The 18,511-nt window shown below is 35.9% G+C and overlaps 1 protein-coding gene and 2 non-coding genes across 3 annotated transcripts in view; 1 reads left to right on the plus strand and 2 right to left on the minus strand.

Moving 5' to 3' along the window:
* Positions 1-5,564: 5,564 nt before the first annotated feature.
* Positions 5,565-18,511, minus strand: part of LOC137391675 (dynein axonemal heavy chain 5-like) — a 60,325-nt gene continuing 47,378 nt past the window's right edge. The window contains exons 59-74 of the mRNA XM_068078197.1: positions 18,000-18,205; positions 17,079-17,231; positions 16,036-16,289; positions 14,792-14,939; positions 14,539-14,703; positions 14,231-14,426; positions 13,612-13,799; positions 12,550-12,714; positions 12,147-12,302; positions 11,075-11,191; positions 10,701-10,963; positions 10,385-10,541; positions 9,185-9,397; positions 7,540-7,669; positions 6,652-6,857; positions 5,565-6,165 (exon numbers count right to left, since the gene is read on the minus strand). Of these exons, the coding sequence (XP_067934298.1) occupies positions 5,959-6,165; positions 6,652-6,857; positions 7,540-7,669; positions 9,185-9,397; positions 10,385-10,541; positions 10,701-10,963; positions 11,075-11,191; positions 12,147-12,302; positions 12,550-12,714; positions 13,612-13,799; positions 14,231-14,426; positions 14,539-14,703; positions 14,792-14,939; positions 16,036-16,289; positions 17,079-17,231; positions 18,000-18,205 (2,924 nt within the window). The 3' untranslated portion in view covers positions 5,565-5,958. The remainder of the gene's footprint in view (positions 6,166-6,651; positions 6,858-7,539; positions 7,670-9,184; positions 9,398-10,384; positions 10,542-10,700; positions 10,964-11,074; positions 11,192-12,146; positions 12,303-12,549; positions 12,715-13,611; positions 13,800-14,230; positions 14,427-14,538; positions 14,704-14,791; positions 14,940-16,035; positions 16,290-17,078; positions 17,232-17,999; positions 18,206-18,511) is intronic.
* Trnal-caa (transfer RNA leucine (anticodon CAA)) lies at positions 13,355-13,468 on the plus strand. The gene is made up of 2 exons: positions 13,355-13,392; positions 13,423-13,468. It is a non-coding gene; the product is annotated as a tRNA-Leu (tRNA).
* On the minus strand, positions 15,635-15,706 carry Trnad-guc (transfer RNA aspartic acid (anticodon GUC)). The gene has a single exon. It is a non-coding gene; the product is annotated as a tRNA-Asp (tRNA).

Genomic DNA, 18,511 nt, shown 5'->3' on the forward strand with positions numbered 1-18,511 from the left:
CCTGACACCTCTACAGGTATTATGCCTTACAATTCAGTGACTGCTGAAAATATAGTCCATATTATTTGGTTATAGCGATGAACATTTTAGCATTAGTTATTCGGTCAACATGAAGTGACAATATCAAACAATTTATATCTTTGATACCCAGCTTAAGATTCAGTCTATAAAATTTCAAGATGTGACGATTGACGACAGATTAAATTGGTCATCAAGCATAGAAAATCTTGAAGCGCATTTAAACGTTGATTTATGAGACTTCATTATTTTTCCATATAGCTTGCTAATTTTGCTTTACAATAGTCTGCTTGTTTCCTAAAAGCTTGGAATGAAGCGTCAACTACAAACCTACTAACAATATTATCAATCCAAAAACTTTAGTTGTTATATTTCACAAACATGCTGCATTCCACATTAAAAAATGTAAAATATTACCAACCCAACAATTCCGCCAACATTTCTCTTCTCTCACTCTCTTCACACGAATAAACTAGATGACAGACCATACCTACACAAAACTATAAACTATCAGTGAGACCCTTCAATCTGCTGCTTCTATCTGGTAACAGGCTTTTTTCATGTTGCCTCTTCGATACATAAAACCATTTTCCAAGTAAATGATGTGAATAAGCTTAAAGTCTCACTAAAATGTATCTGCTGGACTCACTGACACAGTGTCCATGTTGCATTATGTTACCAGCTACGACAGCAGCAGACATGACGGGCCGTGTTGGTGTGCAATGAACCTTTGTATTCTCTTTACTTCTTGGTACAGTAGATTACTTTGAGCGTAATTAAAATGAAAATACATTAATCAGCTTCATGACTTGCTGGTTTATTAGTAGCTCATAACTCATCAAAGGTTCGTTTTAAATGGTTTTTAGTCATTGATATATCATAAAGTGATGCATGTATTTTTTAAATACATACATGTACATTGGTAAACCCATTTTAGCTTGAGTGAATATGCTGAACATTATGCAAAGGTAGTAACAAGGGGAAATTTGTAACTTGCTCACCGAGTGCTCGACGAAAGTTTTTCTTCCAATTTAACCAAGAAATTTAACCAACAGTTTGTGAATAGCCAGGAAATAGTCTTTTACACCTCCATTGCTATCATTGTTAGATAAAGAGCAGACAACTTCTATGTCTCATTTCACTGTCAGTTATCAAACTTCGCAAACACTTCTCCGAACCAATACTTTATGTGAGACTCCAACCCCTCTCTTACCACACTAGTAATTCTTACTTTTTATCAAAGTCGGAGAATCACACGCACAACTACTAGGGAAATTTCATTTTATGTTTAACAAGATTTTTGCGACATTTAATCTTCTCTCAGTTCCAACCGCTGACAAATGATTATTTAATCTTTGAATATATATAATGAATATTGATCAATATACACAAATATTTTCATTCTATTTTGACAACAAAGTGGTTAATCAATTATGAATAAAGTCTCAAATATATTTATTTTTTACATAAACTGTAACAAAGTGTACCAGCAGCTTTAATAGCAAAATAGCAAAAATAGCAACTATAGAGGCGTAGATCTGACCAATTAAAAGAGTAATCACTTGATTATGCGTTTGTGCTTACTGGCTATAATAGTTTTGTTTCCACAGCTAATGTTTGGTAATAAGAAATCGTCTTTGACTGTTCATTCTCTAGCGGAAGTTGTCACAACTTCAGTGATACCAAAATACTTTGATTAACATTCTTATAAAAAGGTTTTTATACATTTTGCTCTAAATATTACTTTGCATGAAGATTTTCTTGTGAATTTAATTAACTACAGATATGCGAATTTAATTAATTACAGACAAAAGAATACTGTTATTAATTTTGGCTGAAGGTGGGTATGTAGTGAGGGGGGTGTGTGTGTGCGTACGTGCGTGCGTGTGTGTGTGTAGAGAGGGGGGTGTGTGTGTGTGGTGAGGGGTGTGGTGGGTGTGTGTGTGCGTGCGTGCGTGTGTGTGGTGAGCTTATATTCAAATAGATAGACTAAATCTGATCAAACTGAAGTGAATTCAATGTTTGACCTCTGAGCTTTCTCACTTGCTTAAGTTACAAGTGTCCATTACGACAAGAATGTATTTGTAGTAAGCAATGATACATTCTGAAATGCAGTCGATTAGATTTAACTAAATATACATGTGAAACAAGGACGACATGCATGTACATATAATATATAATTAAATAAATAAAATTATTATGGAAGTTTTAGATTCCCTACGCATACTCTAAAAGAGTATGCAAGATAAAATAATAAAAATATTTATAATGGAATTGGTTTCACAATAAGCACATATCCATAGACTTGGAGTTATCCTATACATGCTGTATACATTGATGTGTGATTGACATAATAATTACAGTTAAAATAAACTTGAAAAAATTTAATAAAATATGTAGATCTAGGGCTAATGTTTTTAATGAAGCATCATCACACAAGCTTATCCGCTGTTAATTGCTGATCGACTTATTGCTAGTCCTGTACTAGCTGATCGCAACTGGTTGGTTCATGTGTCGCAAAACTATATGTCTATACAAATTTGTATTATCTTACCTGGTTATGGAATGGCTGCTTCATTTAAAATTATAAATACTAGCATGTTGACAGTCCCATGTGCTGTTAGAGATGTCATATGTAATAGCTAGGTGCACAATTATTCCATGATGCAGCAAAGTGGTTGAGTGGTGCAGATGGTAGTGTGCCTGGATAGTGGATATTAAACGGTATAATAGAGTTTGATTCCCATGCGATGCTTTTTTTAACACTCAAAAGGTGGCTTCAGAAAGATGGAGACGGCTCTTATTATAGTAAAGATTAGTACCTCGGCAACGCTGTGGGTGATGAGAGATCATCAGGTGTAATAACTAGGTGCAGAATTATTTCAAAGAATGGCAAGGCGGTCGATCAGTATTTGTGTAGACTGTATGTCTACCAAGCTGAACATCATAAGTTTGAGTCCTTTTTCTTAACCTCAATGCGTGGCCTCAGACAAACCCACAAACGGACATGCGCGACTCTCGTTGTAGCAAAGATTATAGCAAAGATTATGATTAATAAACAAATACAAAGTCGGACCAAAAGAGTTTGGTACAAAAAAAGGTTTTTAATCTATTACCAAATATTTGAGGCAAATTACTAGTCGGGGAAAAAGCAAAAGCAAAACTAAAAAATGACTACAATCAAAAATAATCATTTAAAAAAATTGTTAACCTTGTTTAGTCAACACAGATTGCCAATAAATTGTAGTAGTAGGAGAAATAGTGATAGATCACCATACGCAACAAATAGCTTTATGATTATCTTTGCGCCGCACACATTGCTCAGCTTTGCTGCGTTCATTGTGTGGCCTAGTAAGTAGTTATAACCGGCTATAACCAGCGATGTGCATGAATTTGATTGTAGGCTATATAGATTATTTACTTCATTCTCTTAATAATTGGATTAATCATTTTCTTCTGCAAGTTTAATTCGATTTCGTTCCACTTTCCTCTGGAATAATTGGAGTATATACCTCTTTCCTCTGGATTAATTGGATTATATACCTCTTTCCTCTGGATTTATTGGATTATATATCTCTTTGCTTTAGATTAATTGGATTACATACTTCTTTCCTCTGAATTAATTGGATTATATACCTCTCTCCTTTGAATTAATTGGATTATATACCTATTTGCTTTGAATTAATTGGATTATACGCCTCTTTCCTTTGGATTACTTGGATTACCTACTTCTTTCGTCTGGATTAATTAGATTATATACCTCTTTGCTTTAGAATAATTGGATTATATACCTATTTTCTTTTGGATTAGTTGAATTATATACCTCTTTCCCCTATACTTATTGGATTATGTAGCTCTTTCCTTTAGATTAATTGGATTACATACTTCTTTCCTCTGGATTAATTGGATTATATACCTCTTTGCTTTGAATTAATTGGATTATATACTTCTTTCCTCTGGATTAATTGGATTATATACATCTTTCCGGTGGATATATTGGATTATATACCTCTTTCCTTTAGATTAATTAGATTACATACTTCTTTCCTCTGGATTAATTGGATTATATATTTCTTCGCTTTGAATTAATTGAATTATATACCTCTTTGCTTTGAATTAATTGGATTTTATACTTCTTTCCTCTGGATTAATTGGATTATATACCTCTTTCCGGTGGATATATTGGATTATATACCTCTTTCCTTTAGATTAATTGGATTATATACTTCTTTCCTCTGAATTAATCAGATTATATGCCTCTTTACTTTGGATTAATTGAATTATATACCTCTTTTCCCTAGATTAATTAAATTATATTCCTCTTTCCTTTGGATTAATTAGATTATATAACTCTTTTTTCTGTATTTCTTGGATTATATACATTGTCACTACATTGCGCCTGTTTATTGATTCAGCACCAATTCTATAGATCTCTGATTCTTTAATACTGATTAGGAACTGAAACTGGCACATGGTTGTCAACAAGACTACCTTATAAACTAAAGAATACTAATGGCATGCAGCATTCTTTTGCCACATGAAACACCTACTATGTAGTAGTACGCGTGTTCTGGTGAGCCTCAGGAACATCCTGATTATTCTTACACGGCATGCTCAGTGGCACATGACAAGCTCACCTTCTCAGCTAATGATCTAATATGATCAGTAATGATGTCAAAAGATTCTAATCTGATTTCATATAATAACAGACGAATACTTGATTGAAATTGATTGTCAGAATTTTGTGTTTGAAACAGATTCTGAAGGTTTAAATGAAGAGTTTAAATATTTCATGCAGTTCATATTATATAAAAATTCCACATATGAATTACTTTTGAGTAATATTTGAGTTATATGTGTTGTCCTGTAATTAGTTTTAGCGAGTGCAAGGACGCTGCTGCTGGTGTACTACTTCTTTTAAAGAAAATATTTAGTCTCTCACCTTTGACATAGAAATTGCCAGTTTATGACTGTAGATTAAAAAGAATTTTTAGTACATTGGCAAAACAATAATATTTTTTTAGATCAGCAAGTTGCATGATTTAATTGGCTTTCTGTGAACTAGAAGGTAGCTTAGTGAGAACAATCGCCGATTTCAGGTATTTTATCACACGGAGTGGACTTAAAACCTTCAACTGGATTGCAACATATTCTCGCTCATCAAGTAAGCCCATCTTGCTTTATGGAATAGCTCTGTCCAAAAATTTAATCTTTCAATATAAATTTATTCTTTTAATTGCAAATTCAAGCTTTCCGATTTCTTTATTTTAGTACAGATCCACACAGATCTCAAATTCTCTAACAGCTTGAATGAAAAATTAAAAGTTTTAGTCAAAAACAAGCATTTTGAGTAAAAAGAATATTATGCTAAAAATTTGAATTTGTCTACCGTGATCTAATTAGCAGTCTCACCCGTACTTCTAATGATTTGGTAGCCAATTATCAGTATATATTGTGAAGACAGCAAAAGTTACGAAAGTACCGAGAGTTTCTATCGCAGGCTGATGAGTTCATCTACTACAGGAAAGGACAGAGTCACATAGTATTCACTCTATGATATATTAACAAAAGCTTAACGGTACAGAGTATAAAAAGAGATCACACGGGTCGCTACATGTAGCATATGAGCATGGAAAAATGGACGGCAGTGGTACAAAGGTCAGTAGAGTTGTAGAAAGATTTTGAAGAGTATAGGGAGTATAGATACACATACAAATAAACTTTACGTGTGCATTTCATTTATGAATGACATAGCAAAAGCTCAAACAAAGTACAAATTAAGTTTGTAAAGATAGTGAGGCTTCAAAACACAATGAAACTGTTAGAGATCCTATAAAAACCTCATGTCATAAATTAAAAATAACATTAGAAGGAGAAGACTATTAAAGTAGTGATACGATGAGCTAGCCAGCCTGTGCCAGTCTGTGCCAGCGGGTGAAGTTACTTAATGTCACAAAGCAAGGCAACACCTCTTAGGGTCCAGTGATCTGGGTTTTGCGTTGTTCTAAGGTCCACAGGCGCAATATACGTCAAATCTGTCCTTCTTGGTTTCTTATATATCGGGCATGAGTAGTTCTTGTCATTAACCTTGTCACCGGTGGAGTTGATAGCGTAGATATGTATAACAGGTAGTGGCTCAAACAGAACCTGCAATGATAGATAAGATACATACATATTAAATGTAAATGAGTAAACTTAAAATCAGCATAAAATATTCCTTTTCCTGTTATTTTATTTTGTTATTGATAACCACTCGTTGACACCCATCAACAAACTCAGTATCAGTCTGAAGCAATACAGCTTATCACTATCCTATAAGTTATATAAACGAATAACTCGTGTAAGCTACCATTTACACTGTGTACTTATGTCAAAGTACTAGCTAAAACTAGCCAAAAGTTTGTTTGAAATAATTCAGAGTTGCAGACTCAAATATTGGTTTGTAATTCTACAAAAAGATGACAAACATTGTGAGCCATTAAGAAGAATGAGTTGACCATAGAAACAGTCAACCAAACTACAGTTAACAGTTTTACACATTTGTTATATGCTGAACTTTACTAAAAGTGGACACCATAAAACAGAAGTACAATTGGTTTACCATATCTTTCATACAGGAGTCTATGTGCATACCTTTGGCTTAGGTTCAATGAGCTTAGCACCTCTCCTGTCCCATCCTGCACCTTCAAGATATAGTCCATAGACATAGACACCTTCAGGGGGTGGCTGGGTGATGTCATCTTTCATAGACTTGGTCACATCATTGTGCAAAATGACTGTGTCTAGAGCCCAGCCTTTGTGAGCTCTCGTCACCTCTTGTCTCATGGCAGTGAGGAAACCTGCAACAGACAAAGCTGTATAGAGATGTTAAACCTAGTTTAAGCTATATATATCAACAGAATCAACGAATAACAATTATCCAACACTTTACAGACAGGTTATATATTTGCTTATTGTTGTTTAAAGAGTTGCATCTTTTTGTACATTGAATAATCTTAATATGATTCCTTTTATCACAATTTCATAGAAAAAGCTGTAATTTCCAAAATGAAGATATGTAGAGCTATTTCTGAAAATTGATGTTTAGATTTCAATGCAAGTATGTTTATAAAGTTTTCCATAGTTAAATTTGTATGATATACTGTAGTTAAAAAACCAACTACATTTGTACATTCAATAAAGCATTTGCTAAAGCATTTGACAGTTTATCAAGAGTGTAAAACTCCCTAAAGGCTTTTTGCTCCACAGGTAAGTTAGTCTATTAATAATATTTTTATCTGCAAACGAAATTTCTGATAGAGCTGCAGATATGATTACTTGGTTAGATTGTATATTCAAAGAGCTCTCTGGAATCTCAGCCAAAACCAGTGATTTTTTAACCATGTCCATTTCATCCATAGTAAAAGTTTTAACATGATTGGATGAATTAGACCTATCACATGAGGACTATAGATATATATCAGAAACTACTCATGTGTTGTCAATAATTTCTGACTCCTAAAATGTTTGGTGATAACTGACCTTGTGGGTTGAAGAAACCGGTCATCCAGAAGCATGTAGGCCTGCCATCAAAGCACCAGCTGTTGAACTGTGTGTTTCTTTCTATTAGGTCTGTGAACCAGAAACCCAGGGTAGCCGATTCCCAGGAAATCTACAAGAGGAATGACAGCAAGTTATGTATGCTCACACGAATATTTGCAGCAAATGCTGCAGTAAAGAAACATTGAAGATTCTCTAGCAATTTCCTTTTAGAAAGTATGGCATAAACTGTATTTGCTATTTATTTTACACAAAATTTGGAGCTGAGTTTTCCCAGAGTGCTCTGCATGGTGCTTGTCGCTTGAATTAATGGTTCTATAGTAATATAGTCATAAAAGACAAATTACCTTCTGTTAATTACCTTCTGTTAATTACCTTGATTATATTTAAGATCTTAAAAAGCTTGAAAATTGGCAAAATTCAATATTGGAAAACTTTGTTTATAAAGCAAAAAATGGAGCAAAAACAGCTCCATTTTTGCTCTATATGCATATATAATGCATTGCATAGTCAACAATCGAAATGTGTTATCATCAAGGAAGACAATTCAAAAATTGGTTTGGTATAAATTCAAGCATGAAGAATTTATTACTGTATGAAGCTACTAAAACGCTAATATCATCCTCCTTAACTTACTGTATGTGTACAAAACTTGCAGCATTTGAATGAGTTGATTTTACAGCAAAAATAATTTCCAACATACGACATTGGAAGTTGTCCTTTACATAGTTAGGCTCTACTGTGTTTTCATAATATTAAAAAGTGTGTCACACCTTCCTTTTATAGTTTTAAAATCATGAACCCTCATGTTACCAATGGTTGTAGGAGTAATGATGAAAAGATATTACAGAAAAACATGAAATCTTCAATACAACACTTTAAAAATCTATGAAGCTGTCCAGTAGTTGTTGTTGGAAATTAAGTGAAAGTGATGCAAAAACAAAAGCGTGAAACGAATGAAAGTAGAGAGACCGGCCACCATAATTCAAGATGGATTGTAAAAATATTCATAGTTCCTGTAGTCGAGATTAGACAAGCTCCACATCTATATACATCATATATATAGTCATCTCTACCTGCACACCATTCATATCCTGCATTACCAGAGTTGAACATCCGCTTACCCACCCCACCGCTTACCCCACCCGCCCCACCCCAATTATGAAGGGCTATAAAGACCTCATATTGTTGATTATTACTAGCTTAGTTTAATTCATTACATGCAATTTAGTTTTTTACAATTAAAGTATTTGTTTTAATGCCATATGTAAACACTGGAAATATTTATTATTAACTTCAGGGGGGGGGGGTGTGAAAGTAATTGAATGAAATCCGGTGTATTCTTATGAGTATACTTGCTCGAACATACAACAGTTCTCTAACCTGACACAGTAATATCTGATTCAGACCAATGTTTTTGGATAAACCATTCAGTAACGCAGGACCCAACAGGTATATGCTCTTGTGCAGTGCTCGCAGGATTTAGATGCTTCATCTAGCAACTTCATAGCTATTTGGCTCACATCAGTCGCACACTTGCATAAGCTTGCCTAGCGGGGCGCAGCACCTAGCCCGCCATACGTATGACATTGGTCTGAATCAGGCTAAATAGAAAACTGGTGCTTACCTTGCTCCATGATGTTGGCACCTTGCCATCATACATGCAGTCAAGAGCATCCCGCAAGTTCTCAGACATGATAATTGTTCCATCAATGGCGAGTTTCAAATCATTCAATGTAATTCTGACTAGTGTAATAACTTTCTGCATCCGGTCCATTTCCTGTCGCAAGAAGATGTTCATTGGTTGCAGATGGCCCATCTTCTGTAGCCTCAGCTTAACCTGTATTAAAGACAATGTAGTTCACAGGTGATTAGTTAATCAACTAATCATGTACAGGTTAAGATATTCAAATGCTTGAGACAGCTTCGCCGCGTATTCCATATTTGCTTCTTGTATAGTCAACTTGAAGAAATATAAAGCGTGCAAATGGAAACGTTCACGGTTAAATATTCACACCGCAAATCAATGTGCGCAATACTTTTTACATCATGCTGGCTTTAAATAAAAGTATATCGCATGAGCTCTATGCCAATCCAAAAACTTATTTGAGTACATCTGAATGGAACAAATAACTTAAATTTAAGCCAAGTTCAAACCTACAATGTAGGTACAAATATAGCGTGTGGTTACAACATTCCTGGTACAAACTCTCTGACCGTAACTCTTACAGAATGCCAGATTTATTAATGACACAGTACAACCATGTAATTAAGAATTTAAAGCAAATGTATGGTATCTTTCTTCGTTCATTCTATGAAAAAAAACACCAGCACCTGTTCAATGTAAGGTTAAGTCTGCTTAAAACAAATGCTCCTATAATTGGACCACAAGTAAAGATTCAGCTCTGGGCCCCTACTAGAGCAACTCACTAAGTCTATCAAGGTGAGTCCAACAAAAACAAAATAGTAGTTAAAGTTCATTAATTCAGAATTTAAATTTGTGGTCAACATTATCAAATTTAATATAATATATATGGTCAACTATCAATATAGACATGCTGTTCTATCATATGGTCAGATATCAATATAGACATGGTGTTCTATCATATGGTCAGCTATCAATATAGACATGGTGTTCTACCATATGGTCAGATATCAATATAGACATGGTGTTCTATCATATGGTCAGCTATCAATATAGACATAGTGTTCTACCATATGGTCAGATATCAATATAGGCATGGTGTTCTATCATATGGTCAGATATCAATATAGACACGGTGTTCTATCATATGGTCAGCTATCTTATGTTAATTTATATGCTAACCTCAAATGGATCATAATCGGGAGGTAGTTTGTCTATCATGTCATCGGAAAGGCTGTAGACAACCGACTCTCTTGTCTCTCCTGAGCCTCCGCTCGAGTCCTTGGGCTGAATGCTAAGAATTGTGTCCAGGACATCACGGGCTGCTTTAGTCTGGTAGCTACAAGAATAAGATATTAATGGAGTAACGGGTAACAACGCTTTGAACACTAATATTTTTTAGAAAAACAGCCAGTTTAGACCAGATTTTGGGATGACTGTTTTCGTTGCTCTTAAATTTCTAATCATGAGATCGTCAAGAGAGAAAATTGATACATACGTGATATCAGCATTTGGATGAAGTCCAAACGCCTGGGGTGTGTCGATCAGCGGAAGGTTGTTTATTGCAGTAAAGTATTCATCCACCTTGTTACACTTAGGTATTGGGTAACCCTTGTAGAACGCAAAGTTGTTTTGGAACATGTGATCTCCGAACCACACGCGACAGAAGGTATTTAGTAACCTCTTGTCATAGTCGTCTGTTACACGGCCACCATATTGAATCTCTCCAAACATGTATCGCACTGTGTTCCAGCTCACACCCTACAGTTTCGTAGTCAATACTCAGCTAGCATACAAGCAGATACAATTAGTCTAGACAAATAACTTGCACAAAATTTAAACTGAAGACATTTAAAGCTTCGGTCTCTTTACCTTCTTGATGTCCATGTCGTCAAGGTGGTTCTGCACAAACTGCACGCTGGCATTGAAATCTGATGCATTAAACTCATAAGGAATGTTCCATCCAAGGGGTCCGAATTTTCTGCGTTCCTGCAACAGAAGCCCGTTGGTAGTTGTTATCATTAACTAGGCGCTACACTCATCCAATAGAACAGTACAACGTAGGAAACAATGGCTTAAAACTACCAGCGTAGAAGGTAGTATATTTTAGTAAGCTGTCTTTCTACTCCAACCACGAGATGTATTTTTGCCCCCAACTTTTGTTTGTAACTAGTCAAGAAGTACAGTTAGGTACATAACACTTTAGTGTTAACTGACAACATTTTAAAATTACATTTATTTATAACAGTATAATCATGATTTCATTTTTCACCTATGATTTTGATGTTAGAAGAACATAATCCAGTTATATACGAACTGTGATCAAAGGCAGGACATTTTTGAGCTCAACAAACATAAGCATCGGCATGGCTCATCAGCATTGTCAATGCTGATGATTAGCCAATAGGTGAACGCAAGACAAATGCACTTCTGTTGCTGCTGTTCTAATAAAATTTGTCCATGTGGTCGCTACACTACATGTTTTCGTTATTCAACGTGGCAGATAATTACGATGAAAGTTCGAAGCAGATTCTACAAATACCAAAAATTCTGTGCCATATTTATACGTACCGCATTAATTTTCAAGAGATGGTACCAATTTTTAAGAGAATTGTACCAATCAGCTTTGGAGACTCAACTTTCTAACAAAAAATTCTTTTTTCTCACAAACAGGAAAGGTCACTCCATCGTACAGGCTAGCATCACAAACAGGAAAGGTCACTCCATCGTACAGGCTAGCATTAGTTTGTAAATAACATTTAAACATTAGAAATGGTAAGTAGAACCTACTGCATTGGAACTGGGCATGAAAATTAGGAATAAATGGCAACCAATTTATGTCCAAACATAATTTCCTTTTGATTAATCTTACAATGGGAAGTCTAGGACAGTATATAGTGCATGGCACATGTCTGAGCACATGTTTGAGCACTGCTGGGCTTACCTGCACAGTAGTGTGAAGGAAGGAAACGGCGTATAGCATTGGTTTCCACTGCGGCATGGTATTGATGTCGAGGTAGTCTTGTGAAAGGCCCGCATATGTTCTCTTCAGGCCTGCCTTGATTCCCTCCGGTGGTTCATTTGTAAATCGGATTGCCGACTACAAACATGGATGAACAAATCTTTTCCATACTAATTCTGGTTGTCAACTAACAGGTGATCGAAGTAGTTATTGTTATAGAAACAAAGCTATATTCTATGAATCACGAAACTAGTTCTGTAAGGCAATGGCCAATAATCTCTAAAGATAAACAGCCTGCAAGCCTCTACATCTACATCTAGGCCTGCAAGGCCTACATCTACAGTTCCTTCTGCGAGACAGACTAACTAAACTAATCAAAAAGTACCTGCAGGAAGGTGATAGGGAACTTCTTGTGCACTTCTGTGGTCACCCAGAGTCTGAACTCATCGTGTATGGAATCTGTTGCAAGAATCTGATCAAGCACCTCAACCACATAGTCGAGAGACAGATGGCAGTTCTGTAGCAGCAGCCAGCCTCCATTGGCGAAACACTACAAGTGGATGGATCTATGAGTAACAGCATTCATTTACAAGAGTAACGCACCCAGGTGACTAGCTACTGTAGAGCTATCATGGCAACACTATCGAACATAAAGTTTACTGGTTCTCATGTTGAGACTGATGCATTTGGAGCAAAGCAAAATATATGAAAATACACCGAATTTCATTCTATCTGTTCCACATCCCAGAAACTTTATAATCAATGTTATACTTTAGGTAAGTACATATAGTATTAAATAGAATACATTATATAAAACTATATAAAAATTAGATGTAATAAACTAACTCAATAAAGTAATAACTGATAAAAATGGTTTTAACAGTCACATAGACTTAACATTTAAGAACAGGTAAACTGAGATGTCAACTTTTAATGCTAAAGCTTTAGTTGACCAGTTTATTATTGTTATCATTTGAAGGTTTGTAAAAATATTACATGAACTCACAGCTAATGCGTGTACCTAACAGTATTTTAGGATAATAGTAGCCGAGTAGTGATGACTAATCATTGATAATCATACTCAAGCTAAGCTACTGATAAACCACCGTTCAAAGTTCATACCTATTTGTTTTATGAGAGGCATGATTAGCGCGATATATAATACTTCAATATCACACATTTCGTCATGTGTCAGGATGGCCGAGTGGTCTAAGGCGCCAGACTCAAGGCATGCCTTGCGCTGAATCAGCGCGCAGTGTTCTGGTCCACGAATGTGGGCGTGGGTTCAAATCCCACTTCTGACAAATCTTTTATTTCATTCATTATAAGATTCGTGTGTTTTACTGCTCCAAAACTGGTATTTAATTTTATACTGTAACTTAATCAAAAAATATTTATTGCATAAACAGACCACAACGATTACTGACTAAAAAAGGGAAATTATTACCTGCTGAATAAGACGACGAGCATGCACTTCTTGTCCCTGTCCCATGGATATCGCTCGGCACTCAATTTTGTGCTTCTTGGCTAGACCTTCTATGTTGTTGGTAGGATCAGAGCCCATAGACAAAAGGCAGAGGATAGGAGTTCTATTGATCGATTCCTCCCATAGTCTCTCTAGGTCTAGAATGAACCCTGCAATAGAGATGAAGCTGCGTTGTTCTGTGCACTACAGACACTGGATGAAAGTTTCAAATAGCCGAGATTCAATTGGGGCTAAATTTACAATAAGTAGCAAGCAGAAGAGTTGACATTCAAGTTTCTTAGACTGAAAATAGAATATGCGTTTGTAGGGTTAACTATTTATGTTTGGCCACACAGCAACCAACTGACGCTTTTTTAATTGGAAACAACCACAGTTAGTGAGAAATGGGTCCCCGAATGAACTTAGAAATATTGATATCGTTTTCATGATTTTCTGTCTTATTGTCATGCAATGTCATTACGTGCTGGATCACGATTAAACCAAAACTACTCTCACTACTTCCACTAAGGCTTCAGAAGTATCGGTTGTCTTGCAGTGTGGTCAACCAGTTAGAGTTGGCTAAGAGTGTATCAGCTCGTACCTTCAGCATACTTTTCTCCAAGAGTGTCTCCAACATATTTGGTAGCTTGAAACATTGTTCTGTCCGGGCACCAGGATCTTACAAGAAGAAGTCGTCTGAACACATCAAGCGAATTGTTGTAACCATCAGGAATTATCTCCTCTTCGGGCGCTTCCTTGTCAAACCACTGCTTCCATTGCTTCTCGTTTCGGCTCACCTAATGGTATGAAATAATACTATACAAGAGTGCAATATAATAGTAGCTATGCAAACAGTTGTTAGATATCTTTGCCTTTACCGTTGTAATTAAGCAAGGGATTCCTACTGACCTGATCTAAAATACCGGAGAACTGGTGAAGGTTACTCAGCTCGACAAGGTTAAGCCAGGTGAGGTCTAGAATCCACTTGTTAGGCTTTGGTTGTACCACATTGAGGTCAAGAGATGCCCCACCCTTGATGAATGTCAAGAACTCGTCATGACGCACTTTGCCTGTCTAAAATATCAAGTATATGAATTTTGAGATGAGTCTGATCATATAATAAATGTATAGAGATAATTTAGAATATGGAAAAGTAACTTACCTGCTGGTCAATTTTGAGAGCAAGCTGCAGAGTGAACATGAACTTGTGCTCCTCGTACAGGCCTCTCACAGCGTATCTCCAAACATCAAATGTCAGAAATTCTATGATATTAGCGATACGCTTCTGGGGAATGGGTGACTTTTGAGACCTGCATTATAAATAACAAGACCATGGCGTTGTAATATATAGTATGACGGCGTTGTAACATATAACATGATGGTGTTGTAATATATAACAAAACCGTAATGTTGTAATATATAACACGATGGTGTTGTAATATATTACAATATATAATATCATGCCTTACTAATTGTAAAATGATTTATGCACACTAGATTCGATGAAGTGAGTGGTCCTCATTGGACAGATTACGATTCCCATTGTAATTCTTTTTGGCATCAGCTTCACTTGAGAGGATTCACAGATTTTTAGTTAATGAATGGTGACTTTTCAATCAATCTTTAATTGTCAAAAATAACAAGATGCAGTATATAGTATTTTTGTGTTAAAATATCTGTTGCTTTAAATATGTCAACTTTCATCGAGTCCGAAAAAGATGCGAAGGAAATTAATGAGACAAACCCATGGCATAAAGTTTGTTAGATTGAAGCTAATCAGCCACGCATAACATTTTTTGCAGCCTCAGAATAATCGTGCAAATCTTCATTCTCTACGCTTTGTTGCAGAAAACGGGAACAAATAGACAACAAAATATATGTTAAAAGACCAACTATTTAGTACATACAGTAAATTATTAATATGCAGTACTTAAAAAAAGAATGTTAGTGTAATAATTTTCCATTAAAATAAACAACACTTTGCTATAAAAGAAAAAATTGAGCTCTCCGTGACGGGGAATCGAACCCCGGTCTCCCGCGTGACAGGCGGGGATACTTACCACTATACTATCACGGATTTGCTGATTGGCAAAGCTATACAAAGTATTTTATTCACTATGCAAGTAAAGTTTCTATCCGAAACATCTATGAATATATCTACATAAACTTGCAAAGCGCCGTGTAACGGATAGATATAGCTATTAAGCGTGCTAACAATATTTTCAGTCTTCGCCTAACTGACCTTGATCGGTACAGTCAAGAGCGCTAGGAAACGATTTCACGCAGTGATACTTAGTAAACACTAACGCTAAAATGCCTTATAAATCTAATTTATAAGTCAATTCTGAGAATTTGCATAATATATTCTAAGAACATAAACTATATCAACTAATACAAAATACTCACTTGGCCATAGAGTGATCAAAGCGTCCAAGAAATTGTTTGAGGGAGGTCTGGTACATAGTGCTAACCATAGCCATCTCTGAAATGAGGAAATACAGAATACTTCCTCTTGTAGCCACAGGACGAAACTCTTCTCGTGCCTCATTGATTTTAATCTCTGTGTCTGCAGCAATTTGTAGCTTCTGGCTGACATCTAAGGCTGTAGCCTTAGTTACGTGCAACACATTGATCAAGTCTTCATCATCAACGAGAGAACCCTAAAGAAATGCAATTATTCACTTTATTTTACACGTGGTAAATGCGCTCTCGTTCCTAACTCGCGAACATGTAATAGTGTAAGTCTTTATACCGAGCTACATCGATTAAATATGGATAAAAAGCTTACACCAATGTATTGGTGAGTCTCCACAGTTTTTACAAGTTTACAGTTTTCTTTGGGGTGATTGCGTGAGTCTCACGCCCAATGCGTGAGAGTTGGCAGGTATGACGGTAACTGTCAAGGGTCAACAATAACTGTTAGGAGTCAACACTAACTATTAGGAGTCAACAGTAACTATTAGGAATCCACAGTAACTGTTAAGAGTCAACAGTAACTATTAGGAGTCAACAGTAACTGTTAGGAGTCAATAGTAACTGTTATGAGTCAAGAGTAACTGTTGGGAGTCAACTGTAACTATTAGGAGTCAACACTATCTATTAGGAGTCAACACTATCTATTAGGAGTCAACACTAACTGTTAGGAGTCAACACTAACTATTAGGAGTCAACAGTAACTATTAGGAATCCACAGTAACTGTTAAGAGTCAACAGTAACTATTAGGAGTCAACAGTAACTGTTAGGAGTCAACAGTAACTGTTATGAGTCAAGAGTAACTGTTGGGAGTCAACAGTAACTATCAGGAGTCAACACTATCTATTAGGAGTCAACACTATCTATTAGGAGTCAACACTAACTGTTAGGAGTCAACAGTAACTGTTAGGAATCAACCGTAACTGTTAGGGGTACACGAGTCGTGCTATGAGTCATTATAGAAACAGTAACCAACCTGAGTACTAGTCAGCCTGAAAAGCAGATTATCCTCCAGTTCCTTAGTTTTCTTCTTATTCGCTGTCACATCCTCTACCAGCTTCGTCTTCTCTGACTCAAGCTCTGCCTTCTCTGTCAATATGACACGACCCAGCAGCTGGTCTTCTAGACCCTAAATATAAATATAAAAGGTTCTTTGTCTATGTAATGATCATATTAAAATGTGTAAAACTATTACAATGAGGTGTTATTTTATGTACTCAATTAGTATTGCTCTCAACATAAGCTATGTTTTATTTTTACACCCTGCTCAGTCTGTGAGCGACTTTGCATTTGTCAACAAGCGAGGTTATAATTACAAATGCTTTGTACATATCTGTATTTCTCCATCGACAATTATGACAAAATACTTTGATAAATGGTATACCATAACAGAGCAAAAAGCCTGCTCATATGTTTTGACACAAGAACCAATGTTTCATCATCATCCATTACTAGAGCTAGGAGTAAAAGTCTGAAATTAGGGAGTTGTCATGCCTTTCCATGTAACAATAGGCAAAGAATGTAATAGCGGTTTTACCCGCTGTATTAATCCAGGAATAAGGCTCGTATAGGAAAGCATTACAAAAATCCCGAGTTGGTCCAAATTGTAGTTAAAGAAGCCCGCAAGTGACCTTTCAAAAGACTCCCATAATTCTAATAAAAGGAATAGGTTCGAAGAACTGCTTGTGTAAAGCATATTAATCTCGTCTAATATTTATGGGTACAGCAAAAAAACCGTCAGACATGTAAAAGCTGGCCATCATTGTAAAAGCTGTAAAGCCAGCATAAACTATACTATAGTATATGCTGACTGACAGAGTAGAATCTGATAAACCAGAATGGAAGACTAAATATGTTTTGCTGGTGGCAGTAAATTAAAGATGAAAGAATGCGCTACCTTCATGGTGACAGTAAAGTCAATAATAGCTGTTCGGGCGGATATCTCTGGCGTGTAGGACGGGTTGGGCAACTTGGTAGTTATAATGAGTTTAAATCCCTTCATCACATCAACTTCTTTGTCTCCGACCTTCACCTTGAATGTCGAGCCCGACTTGATGAAGTTTTTCTCCAGCACATTGTCAAGTGCAGGGTCTAACTCCTCACCTATGAGTAAGATTATATTCTCGTGTCGAGTGTACTAAAATCGCCTTTTAAACTTATGTGCAGTATTGTTATGTGTTACATGTACGTCTACACTCAAAATTATACACAGTGCTAAATGTTACATGTACATTGACACAAAAAATTAAACAGTTATTTTTGGTTGTCTGTTAAGCTACTAAACTTTTACCAAAATACCTAAATTTAGCTTTGTTGGTTTTAGCCCAAAGCTAAGATGATAAACAGGTTATCAAGCGTATAGTAATCATACTAGCAATAATGAGTGAGTCAGCAGGTATGTAGTTGATT

The sequence above is a fragment of the Watersipora subatra genome, chromosome 3 (assembly GCF_963576615.1).
Source record: "Watersipora subatra chromosome 3, tzWatSuba1.1, whole genome shotgun sequence".
Classification (NCBI taxonomy): Eukaryota; Metazoa; Bryozoa; class Gymnolaemata; order Cheilostomatida; family Watersiporidae; genus Watersipora; species Watersipora subatra.